Genomic DNA, 15,868 nt, shown 5'->3' with positions numbered 1-15,868 from the left:
CACACACACTGACATCAACCGTCGCTGAGTGTAGGTAGCAGCGGGGGTGGGATTTGTATAGTAAAGTTGACGAATCAACACCGCGAGTTTTCTCTGTTCATAACCTCTGGTTCTCCTCTCATTGTGGCATCATTGTTCATTGTTCATGTCCATATGACCTAGAGCGTTGTTGAATGTCATGAAGTACTGAAGTGGGCTATCCGAAAATGCGAGGTCCCATGTTTGGGATCGCGGGCCGTCTAGACTACAGACGGAAGGGACGCGGACAATTCCTGTAGCGCCATTGGATCCTCGAATGCTGTTATCAGACGCGCCATCTGCATACCTGCCTACCTAAATACCGACAACGCTGGCTATGCCTCGAAAAAAATTGGCGGACAGACAGCGCGCGGGATAGCAGCATAGGGATTCAGACTAAGCCACTGTTTGGGTTTCCGTCTACCAAGACCCGAAAACTCCGTCTTTGAATAGGCAGATAGGTACTCTTCTGTTGCCGAGCCGCCAAGTGTTATGATCAGTATCAGTTTTGTAAGGGGCGAATGAGGCGGTGCTAAATTTGGACAAGCGTACCCGATGCGAGCTAGAGGGTACTCGTTCAGTACATGGACAATGCGCTGTCAATACTCGGAATGTACGATATGGTTCGTACCTGAAAGTACAGCCTAGCTTACAGCTTTTTTTCTCCATGGCGGGCGAACCATGTTCTGCCATCTAGTTAGGCTCAAGACCTCTCCTGATAACGTATGCTGCTTTTTCCTCATCAACGCCACTACTTCTGGCCTGCTCACATTTCATACCAGCCGGCTGTTCGACCCCGACCTTTGTCCCCGATTATTCCAATCGCGTCCGCTCGTTTCCTCTTAACCCGCCCAAGCCGCTCGCTACCCCCAGCTCCCACATTAGATAACGGGCCTCTAATATCTTTTGGGGCATCCCAAAGACTACAATCACCACCCGCCCGCCTGTTCGAGTGTTAGCCCGACGACGGCACAACCGCTAGGGCGTGTCCCGCACATCTGATATAATTCGCCTTGAAGCCGTCCACAGGTTGTAGCAGCAACGCGTCCAACATGCTTCTTCCCAAGGGTGGTCTAAACTGGAAGGCCGCGCAGTCCACGCTCCCCCCTTCGAGGGCCGTCTGGAATCTCGTCGCGCGCAAACGAGTCGTTGTCCTCGCCGCCATCATCACAGCCGTCATCCTGATATGGCGCGGTGTGTCCAATTCCGCGTCCGAAATGCAGAGGTACGCATGCGGCCCCTTGCTCGGCTTCCCTACCTCCCTTGATCGCGCCCATCGCTAATCACTCGACAGCTTCTACTGCTGGGGCCCTTCCAAGTCGCCCATGGACATGACGGCAAACGACTATGCTAGATGGAATGCCCATCTGCAAACACCCGTCCTCTATAACCCCCACGCGCCGATCGAGGTCAATTCATCCACCATACAGCACATCAACTTGAACCCCGTCGCCTCCACCACCAAGGCCATTACCAACGAGGAGCGCGTCCTCATCCTGACTCCTCTCAAGGATGCCTCTAAGCACTTGCCCAAATATTTCGATTTGATTGCCAAGCTGACGTATCCTCACCACCTCATCGACTTGGCCTTTCTCATCTCAGATTCCGAAGATGACACCCACGCTGCCCTCGCTGCCGAGCTGGACCGTATCCAAAGCCGCCCTGACAGAGTCCCCTTTCGAAGTGCCACCGTTATCGAGAAGGACTTTGGTTACAAGCTGAGCCAGGACATTGAAGAGCGCCATGCGTATGCGGCTCAGGCCCCGCGCCGCAAGGCCATGGCCAGAGCTCGCAACTACCTGCTCTACTCTGCCCTCAAGCCCGAGCACTCCTGGGTTTATTGGCGCGACTCTGATATTGAGGAAAGCCCGGACACCTTGATCGAGGACTTTATCGCCCACGACAAGGATATCATTGTCCCCAGTATGTTATATTCCTGACGCGAAGCTTCCAGTGCTAACCACCACCAGATATCTGGTTTCACCGTTATGAGGCTAACGGTCACGATATTGAGGGGCGATGTAAGTAACTAGATGTTTGAATTTTTTGTTCAAAACTAACATTATTTTCAGTCGACTATAACTCGTGGGTTGAATCGAACCAAGGCATCGCTCTCTCTAAGAAGCTGGACAAGGACACTGTCATCGTCGAAGGTTAGCACCAACCAGATACTGGCCACAATCTGTCGACTAACAGTTTGCAGGGTACAAAGAATTCAGAACTGGTCGACAATACATGTGCCTGATGGGCGACCGCAATCAAAACAAGGACGAAGAGCTCGAGCTTGATGGTATTGGCGGTGTCAGCATTCTCGTCAAGGCCGATGTCCACAGATCAGGCGTCAACTTTCCCGCCTATGCCTTTGAGAATCAAGCTGAGACAGAAGGCTTCGCCAAGATGGCCAAGCGCGCCGGCTACTCGGTCGTTGGCCTTCCTAACTATGTTGTCTGGCACCAGGATACTGATGAGAAGTTTGCCAAGGACAAATAATAAGGCGCAAAGAAAACGGATTTTGACATACGACGCAACATTAATACGCCCCCGGGGCACTCGCCTATGCACATACGGACAAGCCTCATCTTTGAGAGAAAGATTGACGGCGTCTTATGTGAACATGGACGATTCTTTCATTCAATAAATACGACACGGCGACTTTTATTCTCTTACCATTCTCTCTTGCACCTTTTATTAGACTACAGCGCCTGCTTGAGGAAGGCGACTGATTTGAGCATGCACCATGCCACATCACAACGCCACCCTTTTTGACTGCGCTAATGGTGATGTGGCGGGGCGATTTGGATTTGGTGGGAATTTGAATTTGGTCTGGAGAAGGTGTATGAAAAACGGGCACGCTAATACGACGGGCCTATTGCATTTCTTGTACCATGAGGTCTGGCTGCACCTTGGACATTGTGGCAGCTGCCGAGCCTTGTGTTGGCCAACTCTCTGTCTGGAGATGAAGCGATAGAAAGCGTTGGATCTGGGCTGCTTTTAGGAGTTTTAGGATATTTGTCGTGCATTATGAAATTTTACAGTTCACTGGTGTACTACTGTATGAAATGCGTGTGCAAAGGGAAATGGATGGCTATGTTTAAGTCATCACCCAGCGTCACTACGTTGAGATGATGAATCAAAAAGCAACAAAATCCGTGGAAAGTGAAATTGGCGTTGCATTCTGAACCATTTCCAGGTCGATGGTGTTGCTCGGGGTTGGCATGTTGTAGTTGTCACTGGGTGGCGTCACATGATCCGTGGCAAAATATCGGATACCTATTAACCTCTGCGGCGTCTGGCACGCCTGGGCCATCGTCATAACCTGGTGGCCACCTTACCACGCGGCCCATATACAGGAGCCATCTTTTTCGTTTTTCCTAAATCCTATCCGAGCAACATACAACCTCGAGCCTTTCCTCTTTGACTGCACTTGTTTTCATAGACACAGGCGCCGAGTAGGACGTATACGACGCATACCCGCGCTCGCCTAGCCTCTGCTCCGTTGCTCTGACGGCGACTTTACCCCACCACATCACTGCGGGAGAGCAAGGCCGGTGGCCTTTTGCGATTCGAGAAACCGACCCCTCGAGCGACAAGGATTCACCTCTGCCGACGGGACAAGGCCTGATTACTCCTATCTCGCGGTATTACGAGCCTCACGATACGCAAATCACAACCACACCCCCAACGTAATTATGTGGAGCTGGTTCGGCGGCGGCAGTTCGGCGCAGAACCGCAAAGACTCGCCCAAGAATGCGATCCTGGGCCTGCGGTCACAGCTTGACATGTTGCAGAAGCGCCAGACGCACCTCGAAAATCAGATTGCCGACCAAGATGCCACTGCGCGCAAGCACGTGGCGGCTAACAACACCAGCGGTAAGTTAGAGATGGTAGCTCGCGAGGGCAGCATCTGAGATACGAGGTAGAAGGCGTTAAAAAAGAAGAGACGAGGCTAACGAACGTGGGACATGTGCAGCGGCCAAGGCGGCGCTGAGACGGAAAAAGGCGCACGAGCGCTCGCTGGAGCAGACCGAGGCGCAGGTCGGCACGCTGGAGCAGCAGATCAACGCCATCGAGTCGGCCAACATTAACCGCAGCACGCTGCAGGCTATGGAGAATGCCAGCGCGGCGATGAAGAATATCCACGGCAAGCTGACGCCGGAAAAGGTGGACGAGACCATGTACGTTTTAAGATTCGAAGTTTATGCCCTTTTTCCTCTTTGGTGAAAGACAATGAGGGTTGCTAATATTGGAAATGAATCAGGGACAAAATCCGGGAGCAAAACGAACTCAGCGACGAAATCGTCAACGCGCTCACAGCGTCGAGCCTCAGCAATGCGGTCGACGAGCAGGATCTCGAAGACGAGCTGGACCAGCTGCAGCAGGAGCAGCTCGACGAGGCGATGCTCAAGACGGGCACGGTGCCAGTGCTGGCGTCTCCCCCAAGCCAAGATCGTGAGTCGCAGCCTTGTGCTTTTTCTCTCTCTCTGTATTTGTTGAGTGTACAAGTGTTTACTGACTTGGGGATACCAGCCGTGTCGAACAAGCAACATGCCGTCGCACGCAAGGAAGACGACGAGGAAGAGGAGCTGCGCAAGCTACAGGCCGAAATGGCCATGTAGAGGGTGGAACAGCTGCGAGAGGTCGAGTTGAGCGCGATTGTGTTTGTGAAGTTTTGTTGTTAATCCCATACCTGTGGCGTTGGCGTTAGTGATTCTTCTTGAGTACTGAGTTGATGGAGGAGAGGCGGACGAAAGGAGACGTGTCGAGCCAAGAATGAGTAGATGAGAGCACGTTGATCTGCTTTGTTCTTTTGGTGCTGGACATGTTGTGTGGCCGGTGGTACTGTACATGTGCGCCGGCTTGTCTGAGCATAGCCCAAATTTGTACGTTTTTTTTTTTCTGGGCGATTTTTCTTGCTCTCTCTCTTTTCAACAATGTCCCTTTCCCAACATGTCAATTTTCCAACATGTCAATTTTTTTGGTAGATGATTTAGAATCATTCTTGTCAACAAGACCATTTTCCGCCTTGAACAATGTCAACCCCTCGTTATTGGCCTAGACAGCAAGGAGGGCGCCTCGCAGCAAGTCGGTACAAGCCTGATGAACTGGTTTGATGCGCCCATCATCTCTACCATGGGTTGCATGGCTATGGATTAGTGTACCACCAACTCACTTATTAGGTTGTGGCGCGTTTCACAGGCTGCAAGTCCCGGGCTGACGGGGCGCCGTCGACACCCAATCAAGCTGGAGCTGGCCGAGGCGACACTAAACCAGGACAACCTGTACATGATGGGAGCTTGCAATATACTTGTACCCAGTCGGCATTTGTTTGCGTTTCTTCATCTTTACTTTGCTACATTAAATCGTTTGAGTTTATTAATGAATCTTTTTTTTATATTTATTTGGGATAAAATTCTGTATCGTTGGAATAAAGGCGACGTTATCGGAACAGATAGGGAGAGGGGCTAAAGGACTTGGGCGCTTAGAAGGAAAAGTAGCTCTGGCGGTTAGGAGCAGCTGGGGCCACGCCACACACGCACGCATGTTTACATGCAGACCTGCATTTGAAGAGAGCCCCCCCCGCACTGGCAGAAGAGCTGCCGTCCATGACTGGATCATGTTTGTACGAAGCGCTCTGCTCTTGCTTCCTCCCGCATCTCCCGCATCTGCCACACCAACCGCGGAACAACCTGTCTATCCTGCCCCCGCCCTCCACACACACACACGCATCTGCTTGCCCGTTTGTTCGTACCGCAGCTCAAGCTCGGCGGCAAGCATGTCTAGCGATAGGCTGACGCGAGGGCAGAGGATCGGGGATGTGAGGAACTTGTAAAGGGAAGTCGATGATGAAAAATATTGCTGCATTTCCTCCTTTCCCCCCTTGTCGTCTCTCTATTTTCCTTTTCTCTTGTCCTTTTTTCCTCAGCGCTTGATCATTGATGGACATGACTTTTTGACGAGAAGCTTTTTTCCCTTTGTTATTGTGTTTATCCTATTCTACTTGTTTGATATATACGGCATTGGTGGTTCTTTGTTCGGTTCTTGGTGCGTCGTTTGACTTTCATCTATTCACTCTCGGTACAGCCGAACCGTCGGGAAGCTGTTTCCGCGAGCCACGAGACCAATCATCGTCCCGTCCGACGACTTTTTTTTTTTTGGCACCTAGAGAAATCCCCCAAAACTCGTTTGTTTCGCAAATCTCAGAGAATTGGATTTCGAAGAAAAGAAGAACGGGTTGACATGTGCATACGACAACAGGGGATGTACTGATCCTTTTCTCTACAAATCCCCTTCCGAGTACGAACGACCGCTTCATATAAAGCTCACTTACACGCTCACTCACACAAGGGGGGACTTGGATTCCAGCCTCGGATTTACTAGAGATGGCCAGGCATCGTCATGCCTTGCTCACGCCGCTCACCGCCGTCATTCTTTTACACCACGCACGTCAACCTGCATCCGCCGAGACGACCCTCTCCGTCCCGGCGCGCCTCCGCGACGACGTCGCCGCCTTCCTGCCCGCATGCGCCGTGCCCTGCCTCGCCTCATTCATCGCCGCCAACTACGCGCGCGGCGACGACACCGACCAGTATCTGACACTCGACTTTGTCTGCGCTCACCGCGGTCGCTCGGGATACACCGTTGCCGAGGGCGCCCTGCAATGCCTGACCGCTGAGAGGAGCGTCGGCTTCTGCGACGACGAGGTCAAAGGTGCGTAAGATTCTCATTCACGGGGAGGGAGAAGGGGAAACTGGTTTTGCTGACTTTGCTTGGGGGGACTTTTTTCACCGACAGATGTCAAAGTCAATCAGATTTGCAGCGGCAGGAAAGATGTGGCCAAGAATAAAGGCGGCGCCATGACGGCGACGTTGCGTTATGCTTCGCAGAGCGGCATCTTGACCTTTGCGCCTGTTACCACGTCGCTATCGGCGGTGCCCATTCCCACGCCGACGGAGACTTCTACGACGTCTACGAGCAGCTCTACGTCGTCTTTTACGGAAACTACATTAATGACGGCGACGTCGACGAGAAGCTCTTCCACCATCACCACGCCACTTTCTTCACAGACCACCACATCCTCACCCACCTCAACGCCTGAGGTGCCCGCCGCCGATACGTCTTCGTCGCCGCCTTTCTCAAAAGGTCAAATCGCCGGCATCTCCATTGGCGCAATTTGTCTCGCCGCCGGCGTCGCCTTTGGCCTGATCCTTCTCGTGCGGTTCCTGCTCCGCCGCCGCCGCCGCCGCCGCCACAGCAGCTCCACTATTGGCAGCTTCATCGGCGGAGGACCCCCCGGCGGCGGCGGCGGTGGAGGTGCTGGCTACATGACGGCGCGCGATACCTGGGGCTACGGCTTCGACAAGACGTCAAACTCCAACGGCACTAGCAGCGCCTCATGGGCCACTCGAGAGGCACCTGGCATGTCGCGCTACCCAGCCATGACTGCTGCGGCAACGGCGCCGGCTAGCAACAGCAGCAACAGCAGCAGCCATACAAAGCAGCAACAACGACAACAACAGTATAATAACCGCCATCAGCCGTATAACCGGGAAAGCTGGCGCCCGAGTGCCATCGGTCTCGCCATCTCCCCGTCCAAGCTGTTCGCGAGCAAGAGGACGCCGACGCCCACGAGCACGCCGACCCGGCCGCGGCCGCTCTCGAAGCTGCTGCCCGCAAAGCCCGATATGACGCCCGCAAACGCAATCAGAATTGGCTTTTCGCCGCCGCCGCCGCCGCCGCCTCCCGCCGCGACGTATCAAGAAACTCGCGGCGCCCAATTACCCCAGCAGCAGTCGTTCCTTCATCCCATAGCCGCCCAGTTCATGCGTCCTTCCGCCGCCAGCGCCGCCGCCGCCGCCAGGCCTACGTCTCTGCGCCTCGTCATCCCGGACTCCCAGCCACTACCACCACCACCACCACCTCCCGTTCCCGAAAAGGACCTCCATCTCCAGCGCCAACCCATCCTCGGCCGCGAATCGACACTCACGGAATTCGAAGAGGACGAACTGCACCGCTCTGTGTCCACGGCTGTCGGCCAGATCTGGCGTCCGCCCTCTCTGCTGCCCGACTCTGCCGTTGCCGCTCCCTACTACGTCGCAGACGGCTCCGGTAACTGGGTCCTCAGCGACGCGCGCAAGAGCATGACCGCTGGCGCCGGTGCCGGCGCCGGCGGCAAGGAAACGATGCGGCCGCGGAGTCCAGAGCCAGAGAGCGCCGTCTCGGCGCCGCGCATCGCCACGGCGCGCTCCGGCATCGTGACGACTGCCGTGCAGACGCACATTACGGCGCCGCGCCGGTCACCAGCCATGCTAACCCCCAGAGACGAGACAGCCCGCGCTACAATGGACAAGTACACGCAGCAGCAACAGCACGGCGACAACGAGCCGCAGGAACTCGAAGCGACGCCATCGCTGTCGCTGAGCCGACACAAGCAGAGGAGCGCGAAACAAGAGACGACCCAGCTGGGAGAGCTGGGAGATGCTACGCCAGCACCTCTTCAGACACCGCGTCTTCGCTCCATCGTGCACACGCCAAAGACGGTGCCCTCGCCGCTCTTCTCGCGGCAGCCCAATCCGCGATCCTCCTCACAGCCGCTTCCCAGCACGCCCGCGTTTGCGTCCACGTCTGCGTCCACGTCCGACGGGCGCTTGCTCACGCCGCGTCCAGCCCCGTCACGCGTTATGTCGGACGACAGCGGCATCACCACTTTCAGCGTCTCGTCTGCCACGTCAGATGACATGCCGCCTCCGCTGCCGGCTCCTAGTAACAGGAACCTCTCCCCTGTTGCCGAGTCGCCCCGCAGCCGCGCCGCTAACCGCGTCGCCGCCCAAGAATCTAACACCAGCAACGCCGCCGTCGTCCACGAACTTCCCGCCACCGTCGCCGCCTCGGACCACAGCAGGAATAGTAGCAACGGCGGCGGCGGCGGCGCTAGTTCCGTCTCGTACCCGCCGCGTATGAACGGCCGAGGCACGCCCGTGCCCCGTGACCATGCTGTATTGACAGGCAGCCCGCTGTCGCCGCCACCGCCGCCGCGGATGGCGTTCCCGAGCTGCCAGCCAAGCGCGAGCCAGTCCAGCCCGACGCTCGGCTCCGTGACAACATCACACCAGGGCCACGCCACCGCGGCGTCGTTTCCGCGACAACCGCTGCCGTCTTCCCCGTACCATGGTCCACCGGAAGCGGCTCGCGGCGGCATGGCGCGAGGTCGAGGACGTGGCGGCCCCATGATGACGATGATGCGCCCGCCGCCGTCGGACATGCCACGCGACCCTACTCTCCTTGCCCCTCCGCAGATAGCCCAGCATCCGCGCACCGGTTCGCCCACGATGCGCATCGTCGAGCCCTCGCCTGAGCCAGACCCTGCGCAACCCACCACCACCACCGCACCACCCCGCGACGACCGTTTCCTACTCCCCTCCGCCGCCATCACCACCCGTCCTCCTCGACGTCGCCCACCCAGCCACCTCCCGCATCCATTTCCCATGTATCCTCTTCGCCGTAAACCTCCGGCTCCGCAGCAGCAGCAGCCAGACTCCGCGTCGCCGCCCTGCGCCGCTCCGTATCCTACTTCTTCTCCTTCTTCTTCGCCCCGCCACCGCGGCGATAACAACGACAACAACGGCGGCGGTAGCAGTCTGAACCGGTATCCAGGCCACCCGATGCCGATGCCCCACCCCTACAAGCCGCGCGCGTCGCCCTCGCCGTCCCCGCGCGCTGCCCTCCTCCGCTCAGACTACGACCCCGCCGCGCACGACAACAGCAGCCAGGAAGCCCTCGCCGATGCGTCCTCGTCCTCGTCACTGCTCGCAAAGAGGTTGGGGTCGACGCGCGCCGCCGACATGGCGCTGCCGACGCAGAGCAACCGGGAACGGGAGCGGGAGCGTCGCTGGCAACAGGTGCCCCAGCCCCAGCAACAGCAGCAGCAGCAGCAGACGGGAGAAGGGAGGATGCAGAAGAGGACACAGGATACAGAATATCTTGCGACGCCGGAGCTGCCGAGCACGCCGACGTGGGTACCGCGGTTGACGCCCACACGCCGAGGGGAGGACCTGGTGCTGAATGTGGGTTGAGCTCTGATACAAGAGAATAAGGAAAAACAAAGACGAAATTTTGAGAAAAAGGCAAGAAGAAAAAAAATAAAAGAATATAGGAAGAAGAGACTTTGCATCGAACAAAGTCGTGTACGACTAAAATGACTAGGTCATAGGCTTTGGTATAGTTGGTTTGTTCTGGAAGCGTCTTTACAATACTCGGCGCATAGGGCGCAACTCCTTGTCAGGATGATATCCAATCTTCACATAGACAATCTTTGAAAGTTGTATTTATTCGCGGCTCGAACAATTTAATTCTAGGACCATCAAAGTACTTGTTCGGCTCTTAGGTGACCAAGGTGCTTCATTTCTGGTGTGCGCGACCTAATTCCTCATCTATCATGGCCGTCTCCATCGAATTCTCCCGCTCACGTGCGTTCCGACCTTTGCCTGGGGTGCTGAGATTGCTCATGCTGTATCCGTCAAAGTCTAGGTCATTCCCAGTCTCGCTGCTTTCGTCTGATCGATGCATCCCCCTGCCCTTTGCCCTCCTGCTACCAATATGCAAACCTCGCTTCAAGTCACTCATCTGATTATCCAGCGCCCCCAACCCTTGTTCTAAAGCGCCACGGTTCAAATGAGCACCGGCATCAATGAGGCGATTCTTCTTTCGGATTTCCTGCCATCGCGTCTTGCCGCCGAGCTCGAGAATGTTCATTCGGCGCGTCTTTCCAATGGGGTTGCCAATCATGATCGGACGCCACGCCTGCTCCTCCTCCATCATAGCCTGCGGGTCATTTGGCATTGATGCTCGGCGAATGGTTGACTTTCGCCTGGCTTCCACCACTCGGTCCATCTCGTCAGTTTTGGATCGTGGAATGATTTGAATTTCCACAAAGCGGACAAGAACTAAAAGTAAAAGTACCGTCAGAACCAATAAAATGCCTGCAACGACGCCAGTCGCAACTTGCTGTCCTAGCGTCCTCGTGACATGCCCACCGAGTGCGGTAGAACCAGCAGCCAAAATAAAAGCAAAAGTTTGGATAATCGCAAATCCAGCAGTCACTCGAGGAAAGGAGGAGTAGTTCGTTCGCTTTGGATTTCGGGCAGAAGAGCCACGTTGCCGACCCGTCATTCCAGGGCTCAGATCGGAGCAGTCAAACGTTTCCATGATGAGGCCGTTGCATTCAGAAATGGCTAGGCAGGAAAGAAAGCCAACACCAAGGGAGAATATCGTCGGCAAGCTTATATGCATAGGTGGACCGGTAGAAACAGCCGCGTAGCAAATGCCGACCAGTGGGAGAAGTAGCGAAAACACAGTCCGGCGCACCATGTGGGAAGACCAAACGACGCGTTTGTCCAGCGTGGCTTTGCTGGTATTGAGTTGCGCGAATCGAGATCTAGAGAACAGGTTTGCCTTTTGAAACGGAATTGCTAATAGTGCACCCAGTGCCATGCTGGCAACCAAGAGACCAACCGCAGGAGATCGAAACCTATAGTGCTTCGAGGCCAAGGAGCCCAAAAGAACAATGATCAAGACTACCTGACAGTAGATCCACGAGGAATATATTGCCATGACCAAGAATCCTGGCTGTCGAAGCATCTCCATGGACAGAACAATGCCGTGGTACACCTCTTCTCCCCACCACCTGGGCCCAGTCTTGGCCCTGTGCATCATGATCTCGCCACGCGCCACACGACGAGAAATGTCAGATCCTGTTCTGACCTCTGCAACAGAGCGTCTGTAAGCAGAACGGCGGACTTCGGGACAAACGACATTAAGAAATAGAACCACAGCGATGAGGATGATGCTGACATAGAAACCCCACGTCGGCGTATACTTGTCGATGATGGATGCACCAACGAGAAAGCCTACTCCAAGGGAGCCAATCCAGCACCAAGTCCAGATGCCGAGCCAAACTCCCATGCCACCTCCGTGGCGCCGTGCATCGTAATGATCAACCACCTCCTGATGAGGATTCACACTCATCAGGGAGGCACCAAACAGGTCAGTGAGAGTGGAATGAAAATTCATGCTGGCGAACCCAAGCGACATACCCATCAGTGTCCTCGAACCAAGGAGCAGCGATCGCCATTGCACTGAATCAAACAGTCTCTGAGAGGTAACGGCAAGTGCTTGTGGGAACAAAAGCGGCATTGCGAGAACGAGACCACTTAGAATATAGGGCTTTCTCCCGTGAAGTAAGGGCAATGGCCATAGAAGAAATGTGGGAATGGCCATGCCGAGAAAGCAGCCAGTATTTCCATGAACAACCACATGATCAGGGTCAATGACATAGTACTGGATGGACGGAACCAGTCCAGCATAGATTCCAAGAATAATACCAATCAAAGCGGTGCTGATACAAGCGACCGAAGCGACGAATCGCTTGCGAATTGTCGACCAGTCTCTGGCGATAGGCTGGCGTCGATGCGATCGTGCTAAATTGAATCGTTGACCCGCCGGTAAGCTGACATGTGAGCGACGTCGTAAACTGATACCATGGTCGGTAGGCATTTGCCGGCCTGCGATATCTTGCTCTGGGAGCTGTTCGTTACCGAATTGAAAGGTACCTTGTGGCACCGCGTCGGTCGCTGTTTGGTAGGGATTCATATATGCTCTCTGTTTACCTCGAGCACCTGCTGAACGAGCATTTCCACCCATTTGAGAGTGGACAGAGAAAGACCGGTTACCATCTTCTCCCATTGCAGCACCTGGAAGTTGAAAGGTAACGTGGCGTTGTGCTTGAGAGTACTCTTCCGATTTGGTCATCACTGCATCATCCGAGTAATTTTCTATTACTTCGCGTAGACGAGGCCTGTTGTCGGCTGCAGAAAATGTCTCTGCATGTTTGCAAGTGGGCCTTGGCGAAGAGTAGTTTTCTGTCTTTTCTGATGAAACCTCCTCGCTGGAGGAAGACACGTCTGAGTCGGAGCTTGCTATCTCTTTGCTGCTTTGCCGAGAGTGAGTTGAAGGAGCACGTTTATTGGAGAGATCAACAACCTGCGAAGCTATTGAGACCGCTTCATTCACTAGTCTCTCCAAGTCGCTCACAGCTCGACGAAACAAAAAGCCATCGAAGCGCGAGTCTGATCTGGTAGAGTACTTTGACAGTCCGGTCACTCTTCGTGCTAGCTGAACATCGGCCAAAGACGGGTCCTCTAAAGCATTGACAGACTTCGATCGAGAGCCGGAATTCGTCGGGCGCCTGGTAAGTTTTGTTGTGTAGGATTCAGGATACCACAACATGTCGCGCAGCCACTTTGAAGCCCTAGTGTAGTCGAGCAGCGAACCAACTGAATAACTGCGCTTGAGGCCCCTGTTTGGCAACGAAGAAATGGATGAAGTGACGCCATACACATTATCCGAGTGGCTGTGGGGTATATCTACCAAAGAAGATTTCTGCCGCAAACTGCGAATTGGAATAGGAGGTAACAGATCGTCTGAGCCCCCTTTTTCGTCTGTTGGAAAGGTCAAACAAGCCGAAAGGCTGTGACGGGCATCTAAAGAGTATGTCAGATATGTCATGTGATGGGAAATATTCAATGTACCTTCTGCGTGCTGCCAAGAATAGTCGGGCTGAATAGGCGAAGGCATTTGCATCACGAGATGATGATGACCAGGATGCGACGCAATTGTGCTGAATGACGCAACGCTGCAAGTTTCATCGTCCAAAAGTTGAAGAGCGTCTCTTGGTTCTGGAGAGTCGTATGATGGGAAGTTGACACCATTCTGGACTGACAATGGCTGCAGGCGGGAACCGTTGAGGTCTGATACCGGAGTGTGTAGATGGCGAGAAACGGAGCCATCCTGCTAGGGAGCTCTGATCGAATACGGGCAAATTTTGTCTCTGAAAGCTGGAGTCGGCATTGCAGAGGAAGATTCGCGTACTGACAAAAGGAAAATTAGAAACATGCTTTAGGTAAGAATACGCGGAGGGATATACCGATGCTCGACCGCTTTTTGTCGATCTTTTTTGGCCGGCCAGCAGTGCGAAGGCGATACGGGTTCTTCTGAGCGGCACCATCAATGCTGTTCAATTCAGACCCGTTTGAAATCTTTTGCAGTGGGGCATGACTTTTTTCAGTCTTGTCTTGGAGCGAAAATAAAGGCTCCTTTTCGGCATCATTATGTCCTCTGATCAATCTGGAAAACAGTCGAGGTTGGCGGCGGCGACGGCAACCCTTGTCTTTCGTATTAGCCGGGAAATACTCATGTGCTCCAATTGCAATGACGGGACGGGTAATAGATAATGATGGACGATTGCTCGGGGCAGGAGTATTGTCAAAGCTCCCAGTGTCAGAATCGGAGACCGTAGATTGGTGAGAATCAACAGGCCAGGCCTCTGCGTGCGAGTAGAGAGCGGATAACATCTTCTCGGCGGCGTTTGTGACGGGTGACGTGACACAGACTCAGTAATCTATGCAGATTGATGAAAAGTACATGTTGAAGAGGCACACGGAAGCGATTCGGTGGCGAGATGATTGTGGTGCTAGACGGTTCGACGGCCTTGGTAACCTGTGGCCGATGTGAACGGAGACGGCGTATCGATGATGAGAGGAGGAATAAATGCTTTAAAGATGATTGTATAAATACTGATAGGATTTCGGAGCAGTAGAGAGGTAGGAATGGAGATGATGGCAAAATGATTGATGCTGCCGGAGTGAAGATGCTGCGTTTGTAGGTTGCACAGTGGCCAAGAGAAAGAAAGCACTGGCCGACTACCCCTTCACAAAATACAGGCGGGGCCGATCAAGGAGCAAGCACACAAGTCAGGATGCAAGACGCAGGATGCAGCAGAAGTTCAATAAAAATAATGCTATAAATGAAGAGCTTAAATCTATTTGAATTGCTGTTTTGATAAATGTGTTAATTTGGCATCGAGTAGCAGGCGATACAAGTATGCCCACAAAGCTCGAGCACTCATGCGGGGGCATAGGTACCTAAGGTAGACACGCGCCCGCATCGGATCTACATACATATAAAGTATAACATGCACCTCGTGTGTAGGCATCAATCTGAATGTATGCCTCCACTTTCGAAGACGGTATGACAGATCAGCCAACTCGGAGATTTTATCATTTCTTCAAATTGTGCTCATCGGAATACGAAGAAAGAAGCGCGAAACGATGATTTGCTTTCTCCCAATTGTCACAGCTCGCGTATAGTCAGTATATTTGGGGGCCGGGGGGAGGGGCCGCCCGTAGATCGGGCAAACACCACCAACATACCGATTTCTTTTCTTAGCTCACACTAGGCATCTCGCCAATCACAGTCTTGTGTGTAAAAGTTTGTTTCCGACAGCCTTGGAACCCCACCGTAAATAGCTGGGTCGCCCTATTTACAGCCTCGCCCCGTGTTTCCTGATTTTGCCCCCAAATTCGGTTGCCGTTGGGCGATTTTTCCAACCTGCCCCGTCTTGCCCGTATCTCTCCACATTAGGCGGCCACCCGATTAGGCAACCGCTTGTGGAACACATACTTCGGTGGCCTGAGTCAACACCCGCGAGGTGGCTGTCGTTTGCTTGGCCGTATAGTCTCGCAGAAGAATCACGGCGAGCTCAATGCACGTGCACTCTCGATTAACTGCGGGAAACTACATTTCTAATAATACGCTTGCGTTTCAGATCGTTTAGCTTGGGAGACATTGTCAGCCTCGTTCATCACTCCACAGTGAACGGTGAATCATGGGTATCAGCCATGCGCGTATATCCATTTGTGCCGTTCACATTCAAGGGCATTCATTATTGGAGATCAAAGAAGATTGAATTTCGGTCAAGAATCATCTAAAAAAGAGAGCATCCAGTACTCTTCGTCTT

At 54.0% G+C, this 15,868-nt stretch overlaps 4 protein-coding genes across 4 annotated transcripts; 3 read left to right on the top strand and 1 right to left on the bottom strand.

Moving 5' to 3' along the window:
- Positions 1-1,070: 1,070 nt before the first annotated feature.
- Positions 1,071-2,508, top strand: BBA_09240 (putative ANP1 protein; the record flags this gene model as incomplete). Its single annotated transcript, XM_008604337.1, has 5 exons — positions 1,071-1,243; positions 1,313-1,941; positions 1,989-2,039; positions 2,091-2,171; positions 2,222-2,508. 5 exons carry the CDS (start codon positions 1,071-1,073, stop codon positions 2,506-2,508), a joined length of 1,221 nt encoding a protein of 406 aa, XP_008602559.1.
- Positions 2,509-3,707: 1,199 nt separating this feature from the next.
- Positions 3,708-4,634, top strand: BBA_09239 (vacuolar sorting protein 32; the record flags this gene model as incomplete). Its single annotated transcript, XM_008604336.1, has 4 exons — positions 3,708-3,888; positions 3,989-4,193; positions 4,277-4,467; positions 4,546-4,634. 4 exons carry the CDS (start codon positions 3,708-3,710, stop codon positions 4,632-4,634), a joined length of 666 nt encoding a protein of 221 aa, XP_008602558.1.
- A 1,764-nt stretch (positions 4,635-6,398) lies between these two features.
- On the top strand, positions 6,399-10,088 carry BBA_09238 (uncharacterized protein; the record flags this gene model as incomplete). The annotated part of the gene is made up of 2 exons (XM_008604335.1): positions 6,399-6,726; positions 6,811-10,088. 2 exons carry the CDS (start codon positions 6,399-6,401, stop codon positions 10,086-10,088), a joined length of 3,606 nt encoding a protein of 1,201 aa, XP_008602557.1.
- A 325-nt stretch (positions 10,089-10,413) lies between these two features.
- BBA_09237 (Polyamine transport protein) lies at positions 10,414-14,423 on the bottom strand (the record flags this gene model as incomplete). Its single annotated transcript, XM_008604334.1, has 3 exons — positions 10,414-13,553; positions 13,602-13,820; positions 13,997-14,423. 3 exons carry the CDS (start codon positions 14,421-14,423, stop codon positions 10,414-10,416), a joined length of 3,786 nt encoding a protein of 1,261 aa, XP_008602556.1.
- Positions 14,424-15,868: the final 1,445 nt, after the last annotated feature.

Source organism: Beauveria bassiana (genome assembly GCF_000280675.1).
Source record: "Beauveria bassiana ARSEF 2860 unplaced genomic scaffold BBA_S00048, whole genome shotgun sequence".
NCBI lineage: Eukaryota > Fungi > Ascomycota > Sordariomycetes > Hypocreales > Cordycipitaceae > Beauveria > Beauveria bassiana.
This window is presented reverse-complemented; position numbering and strand designations above follow the sequence as displayed.